This window comes from Tasmannia lanceolata, unplaced genomic scaffold (genome assembly GCF_043159265.1).
Source record: "Tasmannia lanceolata isolate RefF3 unplaced genomic scaffold, GAP_Taslan_0.1 ptg000006l, whole genome shotgun sequence".
Taxonomy (NCBI): Eukaryota; Viridiplantae; Streptophyta; class Magnoliopsida; order Canellales; family Winteraceae; genus Tasmannia; species Tasmannia lanceolata.
In genome coordinates, this window is record NW_027518683.1 from 3,857,055 (window position 1) to 3,879,696 (window position 22,642).

The 22,642-nt window shown below is 39.1% G+C and overlaps 2 protein-coding genes across 3 annotated transcripts; one reads left to right on the plus strand and one right to left on the minus strand.

Annotated features, from left to right (window-relative positions):
- Positions 1–1,176: 1,176 nt before the first annotated feature.
- LOC143879309 (putative serine/threonine-protein kinase PBL1) lies at positions 1,177–10,460 on the plus strand. Of its 2 annotated transcripts, none has more exons than XM_077381647.1 (8): positions 1,177–2,647; positions 5,246–5,287; positions 5,381–5,500; positions 5,596–5,709; positions 6,540–6,758; positions 6,840–6,955; positions 9,604–9,864; positions 9,941–10,460. In XM_077381647.1, exons 1-8 carry the CDS (start codon positions 1,921–1,923, stop codon positions 10,169–10,171), a joined length of 1,830 nt encoding a protein of 609 aa, XP_077237762.1. In that variant the 5' UTR covers positions 1,177–1,920; the 3' UTR covers positions 10,172–10,460. The 2 variants fall into 2 exon arrangements, with proteins under 2 accessions (XP_077237762.1, XP_077237763.1); XM_077381648.1 differs by having other exon boundaries at positions 1,177–2,605.
- LOC143879308 (U-box domain-containing protein 19-like) lies at positions 10,286–12,706 on the minus strand. Its single transcript, XM_077381646.1, has one exon. The coding sequence runs from the start codon at positions 12,583–12,585 to the stop codon at positions 10,552–10,554; it is 2,034 nt and encodes a 677-aa protein (XP_077237761.1). The 5' UTR covers positions 12,586–12,706; the 3' UTR covers positions 10,286–10,551.
- Positions 12,707–22,642: the final 9,936 nt, after the last annotated feature.

Sequence of the window (22,642 nt, forward strand, 5' to 3'; positions counted from 1 at the left end):
ACCTAAATGTACAGGGGGACCATATGCATAGATGATCTAAACCATTCATTTGTTGGTCCCCACCGTAGATATGCCATGGCGCCATGCAACAAAAATCAGTCCCATAGGGTGATCCAAACCCTTGGATATTTAATATGGATTCCTGTTACAATATGTCACATGAATGGGCCTCATAGTAATAGTGACTTTGATGGTTTAATATGAACTCCTTCTCCTTGTCGACTAGCTATATCATAAAATCACATGGATCGAGCAATCCCGATCGTCCAAATTGCCTCCAAACTGCAGCCTAAAGCCAGACTACTAAAACAAAAAATTGGGCTAGACTCAAGGGCAATGATCAACATAAGGACAAAAGTCCATCGATCAATGGCTGAGATCGTTTTACCCACTAAAATCCATGGGAATATACTGTAGAGACTGGGTACCTCAATCTCATTATTAGGGCTGCAACTCGGGTCGGGCGGGTCGGGTTTTGGAGAACCCAACCCTACCAGAGAAATATCTCGGGTTGGGTTTTTTTTTCGGAAAACCCACGATTCCCAAACCGGCCCTACCCATGATAAATCTCGGGTCGGGTCGGATTTTTTCACGTTGACGCAATTTTTAAAGGAAAATTCTTGTTTGGCAAGGCAACTCAACTCATAGAAGCAGAAATTACACTCGAATCAAACAATGATGTAATTACACTCACATCACACTTGAATCAAACAATGCTGTAATCAAACAATGTTGTAATTACAATCAAACAATGCTGAATCAAACACTTAAATCAACTCAACTTATAGAAGCAGAAATTACACTCACATACAGTAACAGTGGGTGCGTGGGTTTTCACTTTTAACTTTTAACTAATAATAGAAAAAAATGTACATTCTATAACTTATGTAACTCGGGTCGGGTCGGGCCCCTTCAAACCCGGCTCGACCCGAGATTCATGCGGGCTTTTGAATGCTCAACCCGGCTCGACCCGGAACCCATGAAACCTGAACCCAATCCAGGCTATTTTCGGGTCGGGTCGATGCGGGTCGGTTAAAACCCGGCTCGAGTTGCAGCCCTACTCATTATAAACAAACAGAAAGACTTTGTTTGTTTTATTCGCCCTCAATCATAAGAAATCCTCGTTCCATTTCTGTACTTTTTTAATCCAAAGATCCTCATTTAATTCTCTCATCAGTCCACATCCAAGATAAAAAGCTCACATTTCCTAAGGAGAAACTCCTTATTTTTTTGTTTCTCTCTCTATCAAAGCCAAACGAATAGAAATTAAAATAAAACGACATTACCACAGTCCTCCATTTGTTTGCTCTGTTTGGAGTCTCGGACGGCAACCGTCCTCTTCTCACAACTTGCAAAACTCAATTTCTATCGACGATGCATCCAAAACCCGCCAGCCAAACAACGGCAATCCAAAAACCCAGACTCCATTTTTTTCCTTTGCAAAACCCATTTCATTCCAATAAAAATCTTCAACTACAACATCTTTTTCAACCCTATTTCCATTGCAAAACCCACTTTCTTTTAATCTTTCTGCTCCTTTTTTTTTTTTTTTTTCACACGAGCTGCAGAAATAAGCCGTACCCAGAATGTATTTCCATTGAAACATCCAATTTTCACCCTCTCAAAGACAATTCCTATCTAAAAAAAGTACTCCCAATTACTCTAAGACCTAATTTTCATATCAATTTCAAGAACCCAATTTTCATTTTGCCTCTCATTCTTAAATAGCAAAGGGTAAGGTAGATAAATCACTACCCACAAACAGTTCTTTTGTAAAAACCAAATTTTCATCATCCAAAGCCTGCAAAAAACAATCGTTCATCTTTTTTTGGTTTTGGATGGCTACAACCATTCATCTTTTAGCAAAGCTCTGACTATTTTTGCAAAATTATCTGAGTAGAACTATACTCATATCTTTCCATGGCTAAAGCCATCTTACTTTTCCAAAAATGGCTTCAAAGAGAGTATTCAATACCAACTCATGCCCTAATATTCATTTTCACTTTTGTCACTATCGTCGGTATCGCAGCTTCGCAGCCTTCGATGAGTGGTTGCAGCCTTAGTTTTGATACGTCCTCTTTTGGAAACATTTCGGGTTGTGAAGGGGGAAATTGGGGTGGGTTTCTGTCAAGGAATTGCTGTGGAATAGCTCTAGAAACCTACCTTTACGCATTGGGGCAGAGGGCGAAACAAACTGGGCAAATTTACTTAAATGCCACTGAGCAGAGGAACTGCTTGGATTTAATGAAGAAATATGATGACGACATTTTGGATTGCGGTATTGAGAGGCTTACTAGTGGTGGCGGAGGGTGCTCGGATTTTACCGTGAGAGATGTCACTGATAAGTTGGCGAAGGGGTTGGGAAGTTTGGGGGATAACTGCAATTTTGTTTCTAGTATGGGTGAACAGAATTCTATGTGCAATGTTTGTTATGCGAAGTGGGGAGAAATCAGAGGATCAATCATTTATAATGGAGAGTTAGTGCAAATTAATACAGAAGTTTGTAGATTTGCAGTATTGGTATCATTAACTAGTAGTAAGATTGATGACCTGAAATGGGCTAATGCAGTTTATAGATGTCTTGGAGAGCATAACCCCAGTGAAGGTGAGAATAACCTCAACGTAGGTCAGCAGAACCCCAATGGTGGTAAGCTGATCCAAAATTTCTTCTCTTTAAGGTCTGAGTTTTTTCTTCAGAAATTTACTTGGTTAATTTGATTTGCTAGGTTTGCTCGTCTTTGCCTACCTCTGTAGGTGTTAAAAATCTTAGAAATGTTCTCTGATTATAAGTAGGCTCCGCATTTTTATCAAGCACTGTTGATAATTATACATCTGAATATGCAAAAGATGGCCATAATCTCCTAAGATTCTTGCTGAAGTATTTATTGCTACTTAGGAAGTTTGTTTGATTCATCAAATTGTGGAAAGCACGATTGGTGTAGTGTAACGTTCTGACGATGACGGGATGTTAGTTTTGTAAGTAATTTGCTTTAAGGTCTTTCTTATGAAAATGCTATTTCCTTCAATGATAAGAAGAAGAGTAACCTTCAAGCCTTTTGATACCGTTGTCACTCCTATGCTCAATGCTTGTAACACTATGAAGTTTAATAATAAGTAGGCAGAGGATAATGGGTTCGATGCTTGCCTTATAATGACTCACTTGGATCAGGGAATGGCCACAGGGTGGATATCTAAACCTGTGAACCTATTAATATTAGCTGGCTCTTCAAGTTGTAGGACTAAAACCTTTCTCTTAACAGTACCCCTTCTTATGTAACTTTGTGGTATATCTTCATATAGTGTGTGGTTCATGAAATTTTTTTGTTATGTCATATCTTAAGTGGTTTTGAGAATAAGGAATATATATTGTTATCAAAGACAAGAATAATCTAATAACTCAGCCCTTTGATATTATCTGTTTTCCTAGATCCAAACAATGTGATTGTAAATTGGTTAAGCATACATTGGTTCTATGCAGTATTCAACAATGGGAAACTGGTTATTCGGACTTGGTTAAAACACATTATTCTCACTCATGGTCCATGCAAAATTCCAGTTAAGTTACTTGGTTTGAACATAAGATGCATAATTCTCCTAGTCAAGTGAGATGGGCCACATCTTGTTGTGTACCACCACAATGATTGCCCCCACACCAAAAACTGGGTTATTAAGTAGTTATCACAGGGCCCTTGCCACTGCCCTGATAAGCAAGCTATGTTTTCATTTCTCTTAGCACATGCATGTTTTTCATTGTTTGCTCTGATTTATCCATATAACACATTTTCTTCTAGCATTCATCAGGGTTTAGTGTAATGTTGCAAATTCTTTTTTTTTTATGGGTAGTGGTGTGCACTAAAAATAGATTACGCACATAGTGCCATTTCCCTCACTTTCATGTGTATTCTCCTTGCATGCTGGAAAAGTAAGGAAAGAGTCACTGTTGCAAAATCTAGCTGCTAGAAGATCGACCAATGATCTTTTCATATTGTGAGGTTGTATTGGTTCATGTTCTTTTGGGGGTTATGGAGGTGCTCAAATGGAAAGTAACAGAAAGTAACAGGAAATATAGAGGAAAACATCAAACTCCCATACAAAAGGTTCCTGAACTTTGTCTCTTGCATGCCATATATATAGAATCCCACCAATATTGGCTTAGAGCCTCTAGCTTAAACTTCACCTGTATTGAAATTATAGTTCTGACTCAATAAAGCAAACTTGCTGTAATTAAACTTCTACCGAAGTCCGTAAATCTGGAAATAAGCATCTTAGAGACTTAACATAGCCACTTCTAGAAACCTATCTAAACAGCTCTTACACCTGGAACGAATACCATAGATCTGGAAATGAAAAACAGAAAGATTGCTTGAATTTGAGATCTAAAGACCACTGGTGAACCTTCTTCTGAATTTAGAATGAAGTCAAATGATATCACTAGAACACCTTGTTCAGTTCTTTCTTCTTATTCATTAGACTTTAGACCTTCAGGGACTGTTTGGTCTGGGGATAGTAGTGCCGAGATAGGGATCTTTTCTAACCCTGGGTCTCACTTATCCCTTGAAAACAGGGTGAGTGCAGCACCAGCCTAAGCTGGTGTTGCATTTGGCCTGTTTATGGGGTTAAGTCGGAAATGAGGGGCACACAGATCCTCATTCTGATTTTAAATGCACTATCAAACAGGGGATAAAGCGGGACGTCTGAGGAACCTTTGCTATTCCAACTCTGCTATCTGCAAACCAAACAGCCTTTCAACAATGGAGGAGGACGTGTTGTATTGATGCCACAAGATAATTAAAAGAGCATTTTAAATCCAATTTCATCAAATATATTTAGCTTAACAATAATGTTGCTTTGCATGTATGAATTACGTACCCTAAATGATTCATTTAGTTGATTATGTTCGGGGCTTTTAAGATCATATATCATGCTGGTGCATTTTAGTTAACATTGTATAGATGTAAATTGTTTACCCTATAGGTGACTGCAAATGGAAATTGGGTTATTTTAGAGAAATGGAATAATCGTTTATTGTGAGCTTGCTATATTAGGGTTCTTTGGGCTCATAATCTTCTCTTTCTATGCTGTTTTTATTCATTCAGTGTTCTTTGATGTCTTTTCCAGTTACTCCTTAATCTTGATGTGCTTACTGAAACCTTCCTACTATGTTGCTTTTTTCTGTGAATTCTTTTGTGTTTTGCCTTAATTTGTTAAAGAATAGTTTGGTAATGAATCATCCAATTATTTGCAGACAGACAACAAAGTAGAAGAGAAAGCTTTAAGATTTCCACAGGTGAAACCTTCTTCGAAACGATGACCAAAACCTCATTCTATATGAGTTATTTTGATCTCTTTTCTAACCTGGGCAGTTTTTGCAATGAAATAGGTCTGTGGCTACTAGTTGGGGGCCTAGTAGGGATTTTCATATTGGTAATTATTGTGGTGTGGGCCGTGTGGCACTCGACAAAAAAATGGTCTATATCCAGTATTCCACAAGAAAAAGATGGTATTTCATAGCATTTCCCATTCCTAGATTCATCCACTGTAACTTACCACTTTTAACACTTAGTAAATTGAGCATTGGCTTGTTTACTTCTACAGATTCCAAGGAGTTAGTATCTGAAGGGTCTGGCTGTCAGAAAATTCCAATTAAGGAGATCTATGCTGCCACGAATGATCTAAATGCTTTGAACTTCATTGGCCAAGGCATAGCAGGTGAACATCTATTTCTACTTGCCACAGTAAATTCACCCTCTGTTTCATTCACCTAATAGCTTGCAGAAAGATACTTTAGAGATAAAATACAATAGAAGTATATGTGAATGTCTAGAGTCTAGAGTTTAGACATTATATTTAACATAGTGGTAGCAAAGAAGCAACGAAAATGGTCAATTGAATGTTTTCAAACTTTATTTTTATTAACTGCCATGTGTACAAGGTACGAGCCATCCATCATGGTATCAAGATGCTCCTTAATGTTGATATGAACAAGGTGGTGGTGGAAGGGGACTCTCTCAATGTTATTAGATGCATCGAGGTACAAAGGCGGTGCCTTGGAGATTTGCCAACTTCTTTGATGAAATTCAGGATAGAATTGGGGCAGCATTGGTCTCTTTTTCACATGTGAGGCGGTCAGCCAATGGCGAGGCTGATAAATTAGCTCATGGAGGTGGTTTCCAAAAAAAGTTTTGAGTTTTTCGACTTTCTTCCTCCCTAGTGTCTTCCTTTTGTATATTGGCTTCGGTGTCTTGATTGTACTTCTGTATCTTTCTTTCGGGACCTCCTCGGTCTCGGTTTTTATTTAATGAAATCTATTTTGCCATTCAAAAAAAAAAAACCGCCATGTGTACAACTACAAATACGTGTCTTGATTGGCAATGTTTTTAGACAATGGAGTGGGCCTTCTTGTATAGATCCTTAAGGTAGGTTATACATCATACACTTGAAGTTTCTATGGCTTGAAGAAATCGTTTAGGCACTGGTTAAGGATTTTAGTCTGGTTCATGAGCAAGCTTGATTTTGTTTGACTTTCTGTGATATATTAGGAAAGGTGTATAAAGGTGTACTCTCAAAAGGGCAGCATGTTGCAGTTAAGCATATTATCAAGGATGAATATGTGGAGACATTTGTGAGGGAGGTTACCAGCCTATCACATGTTAGACATCCAAACCTTGTGACTTTGCTGGGTTACTGTGATGAAGAAGATGAGTGTTTTCTTGTTTATGAGCTTTGCTCCAATGGGAATCTCTCAGAATGGCTATTTGGTATTTTCATCTCCTTTACAAAGTCTTTTACTTTTGTTCTGTTTTCTATGAGTCAGTGAATTATAAATTGTCACATAACAGGTAAGGACAAAGTCTTGCCATGGATTAAAAGACTTGAGATTGCTATTGATTGTGCTCAGGGTTTGTGGTTTCTTCACACATATCCTGAAGGTTGCATTGTTCACCGAGACATCAAGGTATGCTGATACATACTTGATTCTTCACATCACATTATCGTGTTTATCATATAATACATGTCTGCTATATAATATTTGACTATTATATGAATGTTTCTATATGTGTATGTATATATATTTGTGATTATACGCACATGTTTGTGTGTAATGTATGTATATATACTCCAGAAATCAATAGCAGAATTAAAACATTATCGACGAATCCCTGAAAAGGGAGTCCTTTGGGGCTTCTTGTGTTCAAAGTTAAAAAAACTTTAACGTGTAACGCTTTGCCTTTTTGGCTCTACCTCAATTAAAAAAATGGTGACTTCGCAGTGAATGAAAATTTCTGGAAAGAACTAAAAAATTGTAAAATTAGGAAAAAAAGGTTTGGGAAAAATAGAAGAGGATACAAGAGTCGGATGATCAAAAGTTTAGGGTGTAAGATTGATGAAAGAGCAACGGTGTGTTTAGGGTTTACTTAGGATCTTGAAGAGGAAGAGAGGAGAGGTTCTAGTTTCCAGTTTTAGATTCTTAGAGAAAGGAAGAAAAATCAGAGGAGGAATTGGGTGATAAGGTAAAGGTGGGCAACATGGGTTAGGTTAGAGACAGAGAGAACCAGAATGCCTTTTTTGTGAGCTAAGGGGTGTTTTTACCAGGGCCTAAAGCCAAGGTGCATCTTCTGGTTTCAACTCATCATAAGGTTCACTGAGTTAATGAAAAGATCAGAATCAATGTTTGACTTTCCAAGCTTAAGAGAACAATCAGCTGGGTTGACCATTGACTAGGCCAATTTTTCATATAGTATTATTGAAACACTCACAAGCAAAGAAAATGTTAGAAACATAGAACCAGAAATCGGATATACACTTCTGGTTTCAGCTTGCCATAAAATCAACTGGATTTGTTTAAAAAATGGGAGACTCAAATGATTGAACTTACAGATTCATTAAAGCAGTGATTGAGTTGATCATGTACTAGATTTCAATGCCTGAGAAACTGCTAACAGTTTTAAACTCGTGACTTGTAGACCTGCCACACTAAATAACTCATCCAAGTTATAATTTTGAATTTTGACCTTTTGTTTTGATTTAAATTCATACTTAGTCCTAAATTTGATGGTTTCGTCTATTCCAATTAACGGTATTTCTAGGTCCTATCCAAATTCTTCATGTTGACAGGCTGAAAATCTGCTACCAATTATCATGTTGGTGAAATCTAGAAAATATTTGTTTCAAAATACAAGAAAGCATGCAGAGCATTGAATTGAGAAAACCGTTGATACAAAACAATCATTCCAATTGCTTTCTTTTCCCTGTATTGTGTCTGGTTGGTTCCTGGTTGAGCTTGACCAGGACCCAAGTTTTGAAGCCGATTCTGTAGTCATTTACAGAATCAAATCTTTGAGAAGTTTCACCACGTTGAGAATGTATCTCTCCTAAGGCTGGATTCGAGATATGAGCTTTGTAATTTATCAGGTCACACCTAGATCATCAGGCACTTGCTCTTGTTACTTTTAGGGCAGTAAAAGTCCACAAGCATCAGCTGATGATTCATTTTGTCTTTGTTTCTATGTTACATGGAGTCTTCCAAATCGGTGACGTACATGTGTCGGATTCCAATACTTTAGGATTCACCACAACACTTCTTTACCTCATTAATCTATTTTTTTTCTATATACAACAACAAATTTACAAACCCGTATGGGGTTGGCACATCAGCTGGTGCCATGGGTTTGCCCCCCATAGACGTGAGTTCGAATCCCCCCGGGATTACCTGATGCACGTGGTTTGTGGGCGATTGCGTGCGTCCGTTGGGATTAGTCCTACCCTAAATGGAGTGGGGATACCCTATGTCATAAAAAATGTTTTCAGTATTATCTTTCCTAATAGTATGGTTTTTTTATATGGAAATAAAACACTATATTTACTTAACCTACCAAAATTCCCATTATATAATCTTATTGTAATGTTAAAGAATTAACAGTAGCTGAATCTGCAAATCCTTTTTTTTAGGTTAACCGAGTCCAACACCCGTATCCGTACTCGTTTTACATATATTAACTAACCCAAGGTGATGGGAATTTAAGAATGTTTGATGAGCTTATTGAATGTGTTAACATGCAAACACTGGTAGGGATTTTACTATTACTAGGAGCCTTTTTGTGTACAACATTTCAGCGATATGAGAATAATTTTAATCACAATTGTAGATATGTTTCTTTCCTTTCTCCATCAAGAAGGTGTGAGGGGGAAGAAGTGGGTAAAGAAAAGTAAGTTCAGAGCAAATGACTGGGGTAGTACATGGACAAATGGGCAGATGGGAATAGAGGAGGCATGGAAAATTGACTGATCCTTTTCAAATCTTGAAATTTTTTGACATTCTGAAACTAAAAATTTACTATCCTTTTGTACATGACTTATAGGGGACAGAGGACTTTAAAGGCATGATAATCTTAAACTTGAGAAAACTAGCTATTGTATTGGTGGCTGGCCATACCAATTTCTATCCAGTGTAGCATGCTGCAAGTCAAATTTCACATATTATGTTTTCTCTCTTGATGATTTTCCTGAGACTCGGATTACACTTCATGGATGGCATTTTCCCCTTATTTATACTTGTTACTAGAAGCTCCAAATTTGAGATTTGGATACCTGTTCCTTTTGCAGCCAACCAATATTCTGCTTGGGGATCACTTTGAAGCTAAACTCTCAGACTTCGGTTTGTCAAAAGTTATGGACCTCGGTCAGTCTTATGTGAGCTCGGAAGTGAGAGGAACATTTGGCTATGTCGATCCGGAATACCAACGTAATCACCGTGTGAATCCATCTGGCGATGTATACAGCTTTGGAATCGTGCTTCTACAAATCCTTTCAGGGAAGAGAGTCATCGATATGAATGTGAAAAGACCAATGTCACTGGATAGAATGGTGAGAAACAACTACTTATCAGTTCTCTATTTTTTATTATTAATTCCCATTTGCTCACAAGCATTTGTGCTCCCAGGCCAAAGTCCTCACAAAAGGCGGCAGTATTTCGGAATTTGCTGATCCTAAACTTAATGGGGAATACTCATTGGAGGCTTTTGAGCGTACCCTCAAGTTAGCTCTATCATGCACAGCACATAAACAACAACGCCCATCTATGGAGCAAATTGTTATAAAACTAACAGAGGTATTGGATATCTCAAGATTCTCAACAAGTGGTGCAACTAATCATTTAGGTTTATCACCCTGAGCTTGGATTAGGTAAGATCAATGTATGTTTCTTAGCTATTTATATGTAAAAAAGGTAACATTTCATTATTTCAGTCTCCTGCACTGTAATCTGCTATTCTGCATTCTCCATAACTTATCACTAAAAAATGCAATGGTGTTTTATTACTTCTGAATCTGTAAAATGACCTTACACACGTATATATGTACATCTATAGACATCTTCTGAAGCAGAAGAAATTCAGATTTTAGCCCATATATAAAACCGAGCTAATATCACAAAAAAATTAAACTAAAAAAAAAAATCATAAGCACCCATATGCTCTCAAGTATGTACATGGATGTATGCTTGGAAAAATGCATACAGATGAATGAAAGAATAGCCAATCAAACAAAATCGGGTTACTGAACACGGACGATATGCTCTTGTTGGACTGCTGAAGTTAGCATGCTCGAGGGCTTGAAGTTATGGCAACCATGAAGCAACCTGATCAGTGAACTTGCCTTTTTACTACCGCGAGAAGTACCATCTGTGAGAAGGGAATATAGCGATGTCATGAGCGAAGACATTTTTTGTAAGATGGAAACAACCTCCATTCCACCATTGATGCAAAGTGACATCAATATGGAAACACAATATTCCCTCCCAGTTCGAGATGCCAAGGAACGCAGAGCTGCGACCAGAACAGGTATTGCCGAAGCCATTAGAATCGCATTCGCCCCTTCTGGGTTCTCTGCTAATGTTGCTAGAACTGCTAGAGAGTCATTGACAAGATCTTCTCTTTCAGACGCCAAAAGATTTATTAGAGATGGAACTACTCCCATGGACAGCGCCCTGTGATGGTTTGCAGGAAATATTAGCAGACCAAAGAGTGCAACCACGGCGTTCTTCTTTGCACGATAACTCCCATTCCTGATCAATCCCACTAGTGCTGGAATTGCCTCTGGTATTTCTCCGATTATTTCTCTATACTCATGCACAGACGAAAGATAAAACAGTATCGCTGCCGCATTTTGTCGGGCTTCCATCCTCAATCCCTTGCTCAAAACATCTAGTATTGGGATCAAGCCGCCACTCTCAACAATAACTGTTTTGCCCTTTGCGTGCTTCGAAAGGTTCAACAGAGCTGAGATTGAGTTCTCTTGGCTTGAAGGATCCGAAGAAGACACCAGATTTAGAAGTGGCATAACTGAGCCTGCTTCCACTAAGCAAACTCTGTTGTATATGTTGGATTTTGCGAGCAATCGAATCTCATAAGCAGCTTTATTCCTCTCTTCCTCTCTTCCTTCCGCAAGCTTGTCAACAAGGAAAATGGCAAGCATTTTCATAGATTTTGCCGCTGCCGAGCTGCCCGGAACTAGTGTTCTTGTTATATCTCGTCCACGATTGCCTGATTCAACAAGTGTGGCACCATTGTCGTGACAGAACTGCTGAATAAGCTTATGCAGTGCAGAATTCGGGACGAGCTCCGTGTTCATCAGCTTCTCCCCCGTTTTTGGGCAGATTAAATTTCCAGCTCTGAACCACTTTTGAATCGATGCTCGATCGTAGGTCTGACCAGTAGCGACAGTTACTGGATCTGACATAAGCTCGAGCGAAATCGGGCATTTGAAATCTTCTGGATTCAAACAATTAAGCACGTCCCCATCCAATCTGCAATCAGACTGATCATTGTTTCGCGCATCTGAGACATCAAATAACATTCCCCTGCAATAGTTCATGAATCCAATAAGGCTACTAAGAATCGCAATTTCCCTTTCCTCCCCTTTCGAATTCTTCCCATCAATCTCCTCTTCCAAAAACTTAATCTCTTTACTGCAATCCTTCCAGCTCTGAATCCCCAAACGATTGAGAACCCGTCTTAGATTGATCGGATTCGGAACAAACCGATTCTCGAATCCACCCAAAATCGCAAGAACATCCTTCATAGCTTGCTCATCACCAGGGTCAATCTCAATCTTCACATTCCACACTTGCTTAGTCAGCAATTCCACGACCTCTCGAACTTCCACCGGTACATCGATCGACCCCAAAGGGATCACATCGAGTGCCGTCCCTACCGATCGGATCAAGATTCGAAACTCATTCATCACCAATTCGGATTTCATTAGAATCCAAACACGGGCGCCTTCATGGGTGCAATCTTCTAACAAGTATTGAATCTTTTGAAGGGTGATGTAGAGCTCAGATAAGCACAAGATCATGGAATCCGAAAGAATCAAGCCATTGATTTCTTCTAAGAATATGAGAAGAATTTCAATCTCGCGGATTGTCTCTCGCGCGTTGCGCTTGTTCGTGGCGAAGATCTTGGTTTTGTAATTTGAAATGGTGTGACAGAGAACGATGAGAGCGCGCAAGAGGGTCTCCGGCGCAATGCCTTCGCAAGGCCGGATGGCCGGAAAAGTTAGAATCTGACGATCGGATTTTTGTGTCATTTTCTTCAATCAATGATACAGAATTAAAGAATGAAGAAGAAGAAATTTTTGAATTTTCCTTTTTAGGCTCTTGAGATAGAACGGTAAGATCTCCTTATAAGAAGGGGAATGGCTGTTGCTTGCTTGCTTTATATAGAGCGTGGTGAAGGATGTAGGATCTTTGAGGACACGTGTCTGTTTCTCAAGCGTCTGCTATTTTAACTTTTTTTTCTTACGAAGGTCACAGGAAGAACTTCAGAATCGGGATCTCGTATGGGAACTCGACGCGTGTCGATTTGACACGTGGCGATACCGATGCTCAGGAGAGACGGAGTCTTGGATCGTGCGCATTTATTCACGTGGAGCTATACGTATGGAGGGGTAGGTCCCGCAGGCCGACCTTTAAAACGTGGCTTGACGTGAGAGAGACGCGTGGTATGGGGCTTCTTTTGCCAGCAATTTAAGAGGAAGGGCCGTTTGCCGACGGAAATTGTGGATATTTTTTTTAGATACGTGAAGTTACGGTAATGCCCCTATTGTTTGAACTTTGAAAAGAGAAGTCTGGGGACTTGGACGGTAAAATCCTACCGAGGATTTTGAGTTTCTGACGAGGATTTGGGATAAGTTTTGAGGTTTGGTTTGGTATTCTACAAAAGAGTGGAAGGTGGGCCCGTGTCTCTTGGGCCACATGGCTTACAAATACATGGGTAGGTTCAATGTGCAACTGTTGGTCGATTGGATTTTCCATCAGAACAGCTATTAGGCAATTGTTCCTCCCCATGATGGGCCCCACTGAATGAATGGTTCTAATCACACTGGATTTCTATAGATCTTCAAAAGTGATTGCCCACCATGAGAAAGGCTCATTGATCCTAATTTATCAGCCATCCGATTAGTGGTTCGCAGATGGATGGTTGAGATCTATAGTTCGGACCTCAAAAGTGATGGCCGCTCTAAACAGCACCAATCAACTAATGGGAAAGTAATGTCAGTTATTAACGCATGATGGTGATGTGCAGCTAATAGGAGAGCCCTTTCACCTCTTTTTTGCAAGGGCTCCCTTCAGTCTAGAATTCCTCTCTACTTATATTTATTAGATATTTTTCTAGAAAAAAATTGTAAGCAAAGATTGATTTGATTTAATTATCTAATAACAACATGGGATTTTCTAGGCAATTTTGCGCAAAGCTATATCATGGCTCACTTTTGCATGAGAGAACAGCCACCTCAGATGGGTTAAATAAAAAATACAAAATCTGCCAAAACGTGAGCCAGAGTGGCTGTTCTGTTATGCAAAAGCGAGCTGCGAATGGCTTTCTGCGGAATTGCCTAGCAAATCCCTAATAAGAATGGAAGAAGGCTATGTTTGGCAAGTGGCAACCATGAAATTGTTTTTCATGGAATATTATCTTACCTGGTGTTGAGACAAGGGTAGAGAGAGTGGGAGAGGGAAAGAAATGAAGGGTATGAGTTAGAAGCGGCTGAACAATAAGGAAAACAAAAACTCTATTTTGAGAAAGAGCTTTTTCCTCTTCTCACCCTACAGTCGCTCATGCCCTCTCAATCCTCTACCATTTCCACTTGCCCCTACCGTAAGTTGGGATTAAACCTCCGACCTCTTGGCGAAGAACAAAGCCTCTTATCAATCGAGCTAGAGGCTCAACCCCATGCCCCTAGCTCTCTATGGACAAGAGAATTTGCCATTGATGATGTTAATGACCGAGGAGGTCCGATACGTTTATCCATAGGAACTATTCGGGAATATTTCCTAACATTTGACCCACAATGAAATCTTCAAAATGGGACCCACACCATAAATTTAAGCTGTTTAAACTGGGACCCACACCAAAAAAAGACAATGTAGACGTGGCTTTATAAGAGTTATATATTTGTCATTTGGACTAAATCCCAAGTTAGCATTTGTCCTTTTCATAAGCAATAGATAACTATTTATCCATCTCGGTAAAATAATGAATATTAGATATCATCTTTTGACACGCAGGGAGAGAGAGCAAAAGTGAGGTGCTTTCTTGTGACTCAACGCCACGTCAATTATATTGACTTATAAGGCACCACGTCATCTAAGTAAAGAGATGAATAAAGGTGGATAAATGCCACGTGCTCTCTATCACAGGAGGATTATGGCCACGTAATTGTCATATAGCCTTCTCTCCTATGACAACCAATGCTGCTGCAGTATACCAGTCAAAGAAGGCAAAACAAAGTCTCCATTAGTAGGACCCACACGTTTAGAAACTTTCATGTTTCATCCTAACTGTACATGTGGACATTAATAAAGGGAGATCGATACTGACCAAGTATATACTGATCAAAGATTAGGACCGTTGATCTGATGGGCCCATGTCCATGCCCAACACATATATTCGTAAGATTAATTGAGGCACACTCAGAATCACGTTCATGCGTCTTTTTAAGAAAATACAGTAGAGCCCACCTTTTTTATGATCCAAACCGTTCATTTGTTGGTGCCTACTATGCCCCAGAATTCATCTCCATAGGCTGATCCTAACCCTCCAATCTATAAAAGGATGGCAGATTATAGAAACCTCTACAGATCGGAGCGTTTGGAACATCTGATGGACATAATTTTGGGGCACGGGCTATTTATGTTGAGGCCTGACAAATGAACGGTTCAGATATTCAAATAATGTGGGTCCATTATATTTAAAAAAAATACGTGGGAAGACCCATGTAAAAGCTCATCTAATGTATGAATTCTGTGGGTCAGGCAAATGACACTAGAAATGCTGGCGAAGAAAACCCACTCGATGGCTTGTGTCACTGTTGTGTGCACGTAGGTGAGCAATTTGGCCTGGGTCGGGTTGAGCTTTAGCTAAAAATTGAATCGGAATCAAGTTGAGACGAACCCGATTTTTTGGGCGTTACTTCGGGGCATAGTGGCTCCCACCTTTGAGTAATCGGAACCATCCACTATATGGGCGTTACTTTGGATCTTTTGTAGCCCAAAAATCATGTAAATCATCTAATCCTTACATTCAATAATCTGTATTCACATTCAACAACACAAACATTATTCGATATTAGATTGGATGATTAGCATAATTTTCGGTCCATATGGGAATGCAAGGGCTATCAAATGGACAGATCAGATCAATCAAAAGTGCTGCCTTATTTCCCAAGCTTGGGTGGGAAGGCAAAATAGTAATTCTTGCTTTAAGGTTGTATACAAACCTAGGTATAAAACCCCTTGCCAATTTGAAGTGGAGGGTGGGTAGGCAAAATAGTAACTCTTGCTTCAAGGTTTTATACAAACCTAGGTATAAAACCCCTTGCCAACTTGAAGTGGTGTTGGGGCAAAGAGACTACGCGGCAAGAGGTGTGTCGGCTACCACTTGGGGGTGGAGAGAGAGAGAGAGAGAGTGAGTGAGTTTCTTCCTGGCTTTCTTTCTCGGATTACTCTTTTGTATGGTCTTAGGTGAATGAAGCAAGCAAAGGATTGCGAGTTTGTGGGTTTGTGTTTAATCCATTGTAATCCTTCTATATTGTTTTTCTCATAGTGGAAGATCGTGTTTCTCATCCGTGGATGTAGGCTTGGACGAACTACGTAAAACCTTGGTATTCATCTTGTGGCTTGTTTTATTGGTTTATCTTTTCCCTTAATTTGTGCACGAACGGATTTGCTTGGCGGATTTTCTCAACAAAAAGGTAAACCCAACTAGCTAAATAAATGGGTTGACATAAAAAATTATTTTTTATAGCAATTGCAACCGTGTATGTGTCTAATAGTTGTAATTGATGTTATGAATATACTAATTTAAATCAAATGATTGTCAAAGCAGTTTATATTCATTATTTCTAGTGGATGCAAATAATTACCTTAAACAAGTAAAACAATTATTTTTAACCCTTATAAAGGATGTCATGCTAGGAGTAAACATATTCAAACTTTCAAGAAATTACGATTGCAAGAGCTAATTCAAATTCAAGAAAACTATTTAGGATGATAACTGTATAAACTAATCAAATTTATAAATGAGTTTATATATATATATATATATATATATATATATATATATATATATATATATATATATATATATATATATATATATATATTCTCCGAACGCAAACCAACAAGAGCTGATTTTATACGAGGTTATTGTTTGATCGGACATCAAGGGCGGCACGCATGTTGGTTCCCCAATTGGTGGTGCACCATATAATTAATTTCAATTCATAAATTATGGCATATTTAGAGATGTTAAAGTATAAATGATTAAATAACACCGTCTCTAAGGGATTAAGCTTTTGAGGTAAATGATTGTTTTCACATGTTACCTGAGGTGCAAAGCTATTGCCTCACTGTAGGTCCTGGGTTCAAAACCCAATAACTTCTTGATATTAAAAATTCACATGTACAGCTAACCCCTAAAAAAGATGAGCCACATGGGGGAGTGTTGAGGTATAAATGGTTAAATAGCACAATCTCTAAGCTTTTGGAGTAATTGGTTGTTTTCACGACATGCCTCTATATTTGCATATAATCGTTCATGAGTCTGATATTATTTGCATATAATCATAGATGCAAATAATGGTTATAATCCTTCATATCTGGCTTCCCAAGTTGGTTTAATGTCTAATTTGCAAATAAGATCCACTCAAAATAATGTTATTTATTTGCAAATAAGGATTAATTTTAATGGTATCCAAAGAAGCCGTATAATAAGGAAGAGAACGACCAGGCAGACAATAGTCGTCAGGATAGCATCGATGATAATTTTAGGATCCCACATGGGGACATGTATAAGCAAATCAAGGCCAATGATTTTATCATGAATCATGAGGTGACCCATGGTCTTTGTCCCATGGCATCTCATGTGTAAGATAGAGAACTATGGTTTAGCTTCTATTTGTGGAAGCGTAAAAGTGGATTAATGTATCAAGAACACAAGACCATCTTAGCGTTGAGCATCTCCAACCTTGAGGACAGAGGTTCAATCCAGCTTACCTACCAAAACAAAAGATCATTCTTAACGCATTTGACCGGCTGGAATATTATTGATCAACGTTTGGACTATGCACCTAACAACCACCATTTTTTAGCAGTTGCAGTTAGGAAATATCAAGTTGCCACTCTTTTCTTTAACCTGATCGATCAATCCCAAGCTCAAATCCAAGCTTGTGAGTTGTGACCCTCCTGGTCGGCGAAAAGGAGATTCCGTGTTAATATAAAAACGGGAGATATGACTGTTGATTTGACCTGAGTAGATCCATTTATTGTTTTATGGGGATTTGAGCCCGTTCTTTGTTTGGATGCCAAAATTTTTTTAGTTCTTGGGACTTTTGTGGAATTTCCACAGGATACACGCATTTCATTACTGGTTATACAGTGGGCCCAAAAGTATCCCACGAACCAAAATAACCCCGCACGAAACCCAAAGCTGGAAAAAAAAATCCCAGGAACTAAAATAATCCCGCACGAAATCCGAGTAACCAAAATAACCAAAAGAAGAAATTTTTTCTTCCCAACAGTTCAAGCAGCCAAACAAATTGTACCAGGATCTTTTTTCCCACCATAGTCCGGTCAACAAAACATGGGATTTTTATTATACCGGAATACTTCCAGGGAGTTTTTTCCCTCCAATCTCCTAGGAAGTTTTTTGTTCCACAAAAGTTCCAAGAACCAAAAAAATACTGGTTGATGCCCTTTTTTTCATCACAAAACAGTTCCCGTTTTCCTGGCATTGCTCTTTTTATGTTGTAAGTTACACATCTTCTAATATTCCCATTTTGCTCTTTACACTATTTGATTTTCACATTTCCTTCTACACTTCCTTCTACACTTTGTTCTAAGAGCATAACGGTTTGCTATTAAACGGTGTAACCCTCAATGAATAATTTGTTTGGGTATTACAGGGGAGTACTGTACTTCCGTAGAGCCAGCTACATAAGCAGAAAATGAGTCTTTAAGGCAACCATGAAAATTATTCCATAGAATCATCGTGGTCCCAAGTGTGTGAGACGTAGGGAGGGAGAGATCTAAGTTGGTGGGATTGGAGAGACCATCAGCACTCCCTGAAAAATAGGGGAAAAATAATACCTAATTACAGTTGGTATTTTGTTTTCAAGTTTTCGAAGCCTTTCATTCTCCCATCACTCCCAACCTCTAAAAATTTTCTTTCTCCCGCCTATCACTCCCAACTGATGTAATATTTTTTTCAAGGTTGCCAATCGTGGCCTAAGATAGATCCTGAATTGGCCTGCCTTGCTCAATTTTCATACGTTATTCCTTAGTTTATTAACTCGATCATTTCATTCTTCCATAACCCATTACTTTCAATATACATTTATTGCCACCCTATTTGAAATTTTGATTGTGGAGATGGTAAGAAAATGGAGATGAGAAGCTTCAAGGCGAGTTACAGCCGTTTTCGCTTTCTTTAAGACGATACCCGCCCCCAAGATACAATGAAGCCCAATGAAAATACACCAATGTTCTGTCGACGTATTCCACAAACAGCAACAAACCCGAATAACCCTTGAATTTATCAAATGCGTGAGATGCTAGTGTTTCTACAGAATAACAATACACTAGAGAAAAAGTACAAAAGGGCACGAAGAAAGGTTGGAAAAGCTTTATGATAATTGCAAAGTGCTTTGGAATCGCTAAATTTAGGTTTTCCACTTGGAATTTCATATGGTGCTGAGAATGGTGGGTTTCCTATCGTTTTATAGACCGATAGGCTAGCTAGGGATGGCTGTGCGAGGGCGGAGTTGGTAGTGTTTGAATTTCTCCCCACTTAATATGTTCATCTAGGGGAGTTCCTCTTTTTCTTTTTTCTTGATCTTGTAGGGGCCGTTTCTATAGGATTCATTTCTACGAAATGAATCTTGTAGGGGCCGTTTGGATACGCGGGTTTTAGAATCCAGGTTTTAATTTGAAAACAGTGTAAAAGAGGGTTCAAGATTTCAAGTTGTTGTGTGCTGTCCTGACAATGTTTCTTGGGTTTTAAGTACGGTTTTACAAATCTCTCCCCCATCCTGAGATTTCGAAAACCTGGAAACATGGGACGATCTCCTGTAGACCTGGCAAACGGGTGGGTCGGGTCGGGTCGGCCCGCGGGTCATGCTGGTTACGGGTCAAAATGACCTGCATTTCTACGGGTCAGCAACTAGTGATCCGTACCCAATGCGGGTGGGTCGGTCGACCTGCAATTTTTTCCAAAACAGTGTTTTTTTTTTTGCCAGCGATAAATTCACCCCCTAATTTTCAAGATGGATGGTACTACCTACACCATAGGATGATCCAAACCATCCATTTGATGGGCCACATCGTAAATAGATGGTACCCCAAAAACCATTGCCATAGGATGATCTCAACCGTTCAATCTATAGAAGTTTCCATATTGTGAGTCCCTCTTTAGATTGGAGGGTTAGAATCGTCATATGCTAATGATTTTTTAGGCACAACCTATTTACATTATGGCCCATCAAATGCACGGTTTGGAATTTGGATCATCTAGAGCATATTTAACATTGGGGTCAGAGTTTCAAACTTTCAGTTCAAAGGACAACCTATTTTCAGTTCAAAGCACAACCTATTAACATTGGGGTCACGGTTTGGAATTTGGATCATCCAAAGCATAATTTGGATCATCCAGAGCACAACCTATTTTCAGACTTTCAGCATATATAACATTGGAATCTTGAAGTTGAAGAGTGGAATTTAGATCTATTTTCAGACTTTCAGCATATTATAATTTGGGTCAACCCGCTGACCCGACCTATGTTTTTGGGGGTTGGGTCACACGCGGATCGGTTTTGGCGGGTCACTAAAACCCTGACCCGTGCCCGCAAATTTGCGAGTGAGTTGGGTCGACCCGCGGGCACAGGTCGCGTTTGCCATGTCTAATCTCTTGTAAGACTTTTGTTGACTTGCATAGAACATGTTTTGATTTTTGTAAAATCCGGGTTGTAGAGAATGTCAGATTATGTGAAGAGTAATCTGGATCGGTTCATATATGGTCAGTGATCAATAAGGTTTTGAGTTGGGGACACCTTAGCCATGTGTGTTCACGTTGGAATGGGTATGGTAATGGGTAAGCAATATGTATGGGCCCGTTGTAAGCCCAATAAGGTTTGTGAGCTTATTTGAGGATTGCGAGTCTATAATGGGTGGACTCTAGGGTTTCCTTTTAGTTTATTATAAATACGGGATTGGTCCCTACTTTCACAGATAAGGTTGTTATTTCTCCCATTAGAATACACATGAAGAAGTGAAGAGAGTAGAAAGCCACCCATCATATTATTCTTCGTTTGCAGAGATCGACGATCCTGAAATCATCTTTGCTAAGGATCAACTACCATGGACGGAGGTATTAATCATCTATTTCTTCTCTTGTTTAATTTGTTACATCACATGCTTATGATTTGATCACGCAATATAAAGTCTATCATCTCCTGCTCTCTTGCTGTCGGAAAGAAGGCCGAGCAAAAAGAAAACGACAGCTGGTCTCTTTCTTCTCTCGTCTCCCATCTACAATTTTGAGGAAGTGTAAGATTCTAAAATCCGCATATCCAAACAGCCACGTAGTGTTGTCGATCATCTCCATCGCGGAAAGCATTTCACAGATGGTATGTTGCATGTGAGAGCAGCCAGCTCATAAATAAAGACAAAATCTGCTGAAAAGTGAGCCTGTGTGGCTGCTCCCACATGCAACGGACCAACCGTGAAATGCCTTCTGCGATGGACGCTAGCAAATCCCTTCTTCCATATTTATTATTTATCTCATTCTTTACCATTTAAAAAAAAACTTGGTCTTCTCACATGAACTTTGCACCTCTTTTAAAAAACTCATTTTCCAAAATAAAAATTCCTTTTCATGTTCAAAACCTTTTCAATTTTCAAAAGCTGATTTATTTTGAAAATCTCCAACACACCCTTCTCGCCCACTCAGGAGCAAGAGTGGTCTTAAAAACGTGGGTAAGGCGGAAAACAGGGATAAGCAGAATCCGAATCACAAATCCCGTGCAGAGACGGGAATGGGATTGGGTTTCGGATTGTTTTGTCCGTACCTACCACTCTAACAGCCACATATTGGCATGGATCCACATGCAACCATGCAGGTATGGGTTTAAAAGAAAGGGCAGAGGAATACGGGCAACACAATAATTATGAGGTTGTTGTGAATAAGAGAGATTCAGGGATATCGTGGAATACAGCTCACACAATAAATGTGAGAGTCAGTGTGGATATGACGTTCAGGGATAAGGACGGATTGGAGCTTTATAGTTTATATACACGCTTAAATCATAGGATAGCAACATGTGAAAGTTTGAAAAGTAAGCATGGAGTCCATGGGCTAGGCCCACTTTACATCTTAATCAGACTGGGCCCGGATTTGGGTTTTTCTTTTTTTTGGTCGAATAAGGCATTGGGCTATTAAATATCCACCTCCCTTCTTGTCTCATCTTTTTACAAATAAGCAACCTTGTACAGAATAGGTGAAAAAAAATATCTGCAATCATTACATTATGGCTATTCCAAGGTCACGTAGTGGTGGTTATGGGTGCCACGTCCAAGGCCCATCTATTAAAGAAATGTGGGCCCCCACAAATGGTAGGCCTACTCCCTACTCGTCTCATTATCATTGTCAAATATACTGGCCTCATTTTGATTGCTCGGATCAGGAATCAGAATCAGTATCCTATTTTGATTCTTATTCCGATTTCTATGTAAATGGAATGGAAAAAATTAAAATAAAAATTAATTGAAAATTTTCTAATAAAATTTCATTCTAACGAGGAGAATCATAATACCACCTCTTAAGGCGGAAAACAGATAATGAGATTTCCCCCCTTTAATTTCATGCTATTCCGATTCTAGTGCTTGATTTGGGCATTCCAACCACACAGAAGTTCTCAAAATTAAATGTAAATTTGAGTCCAATAACCAGTTTTGGGCTCACAGTCATCTAAATCCAAATCAAACAGAGCCTTGGGAATATAAATATGAGAAAATCTTTTTGAAATGATCATTATTTATATTAAGGAAAATAACATTGCTCGGATAGATCACTGCCACGTGTATGGTGAT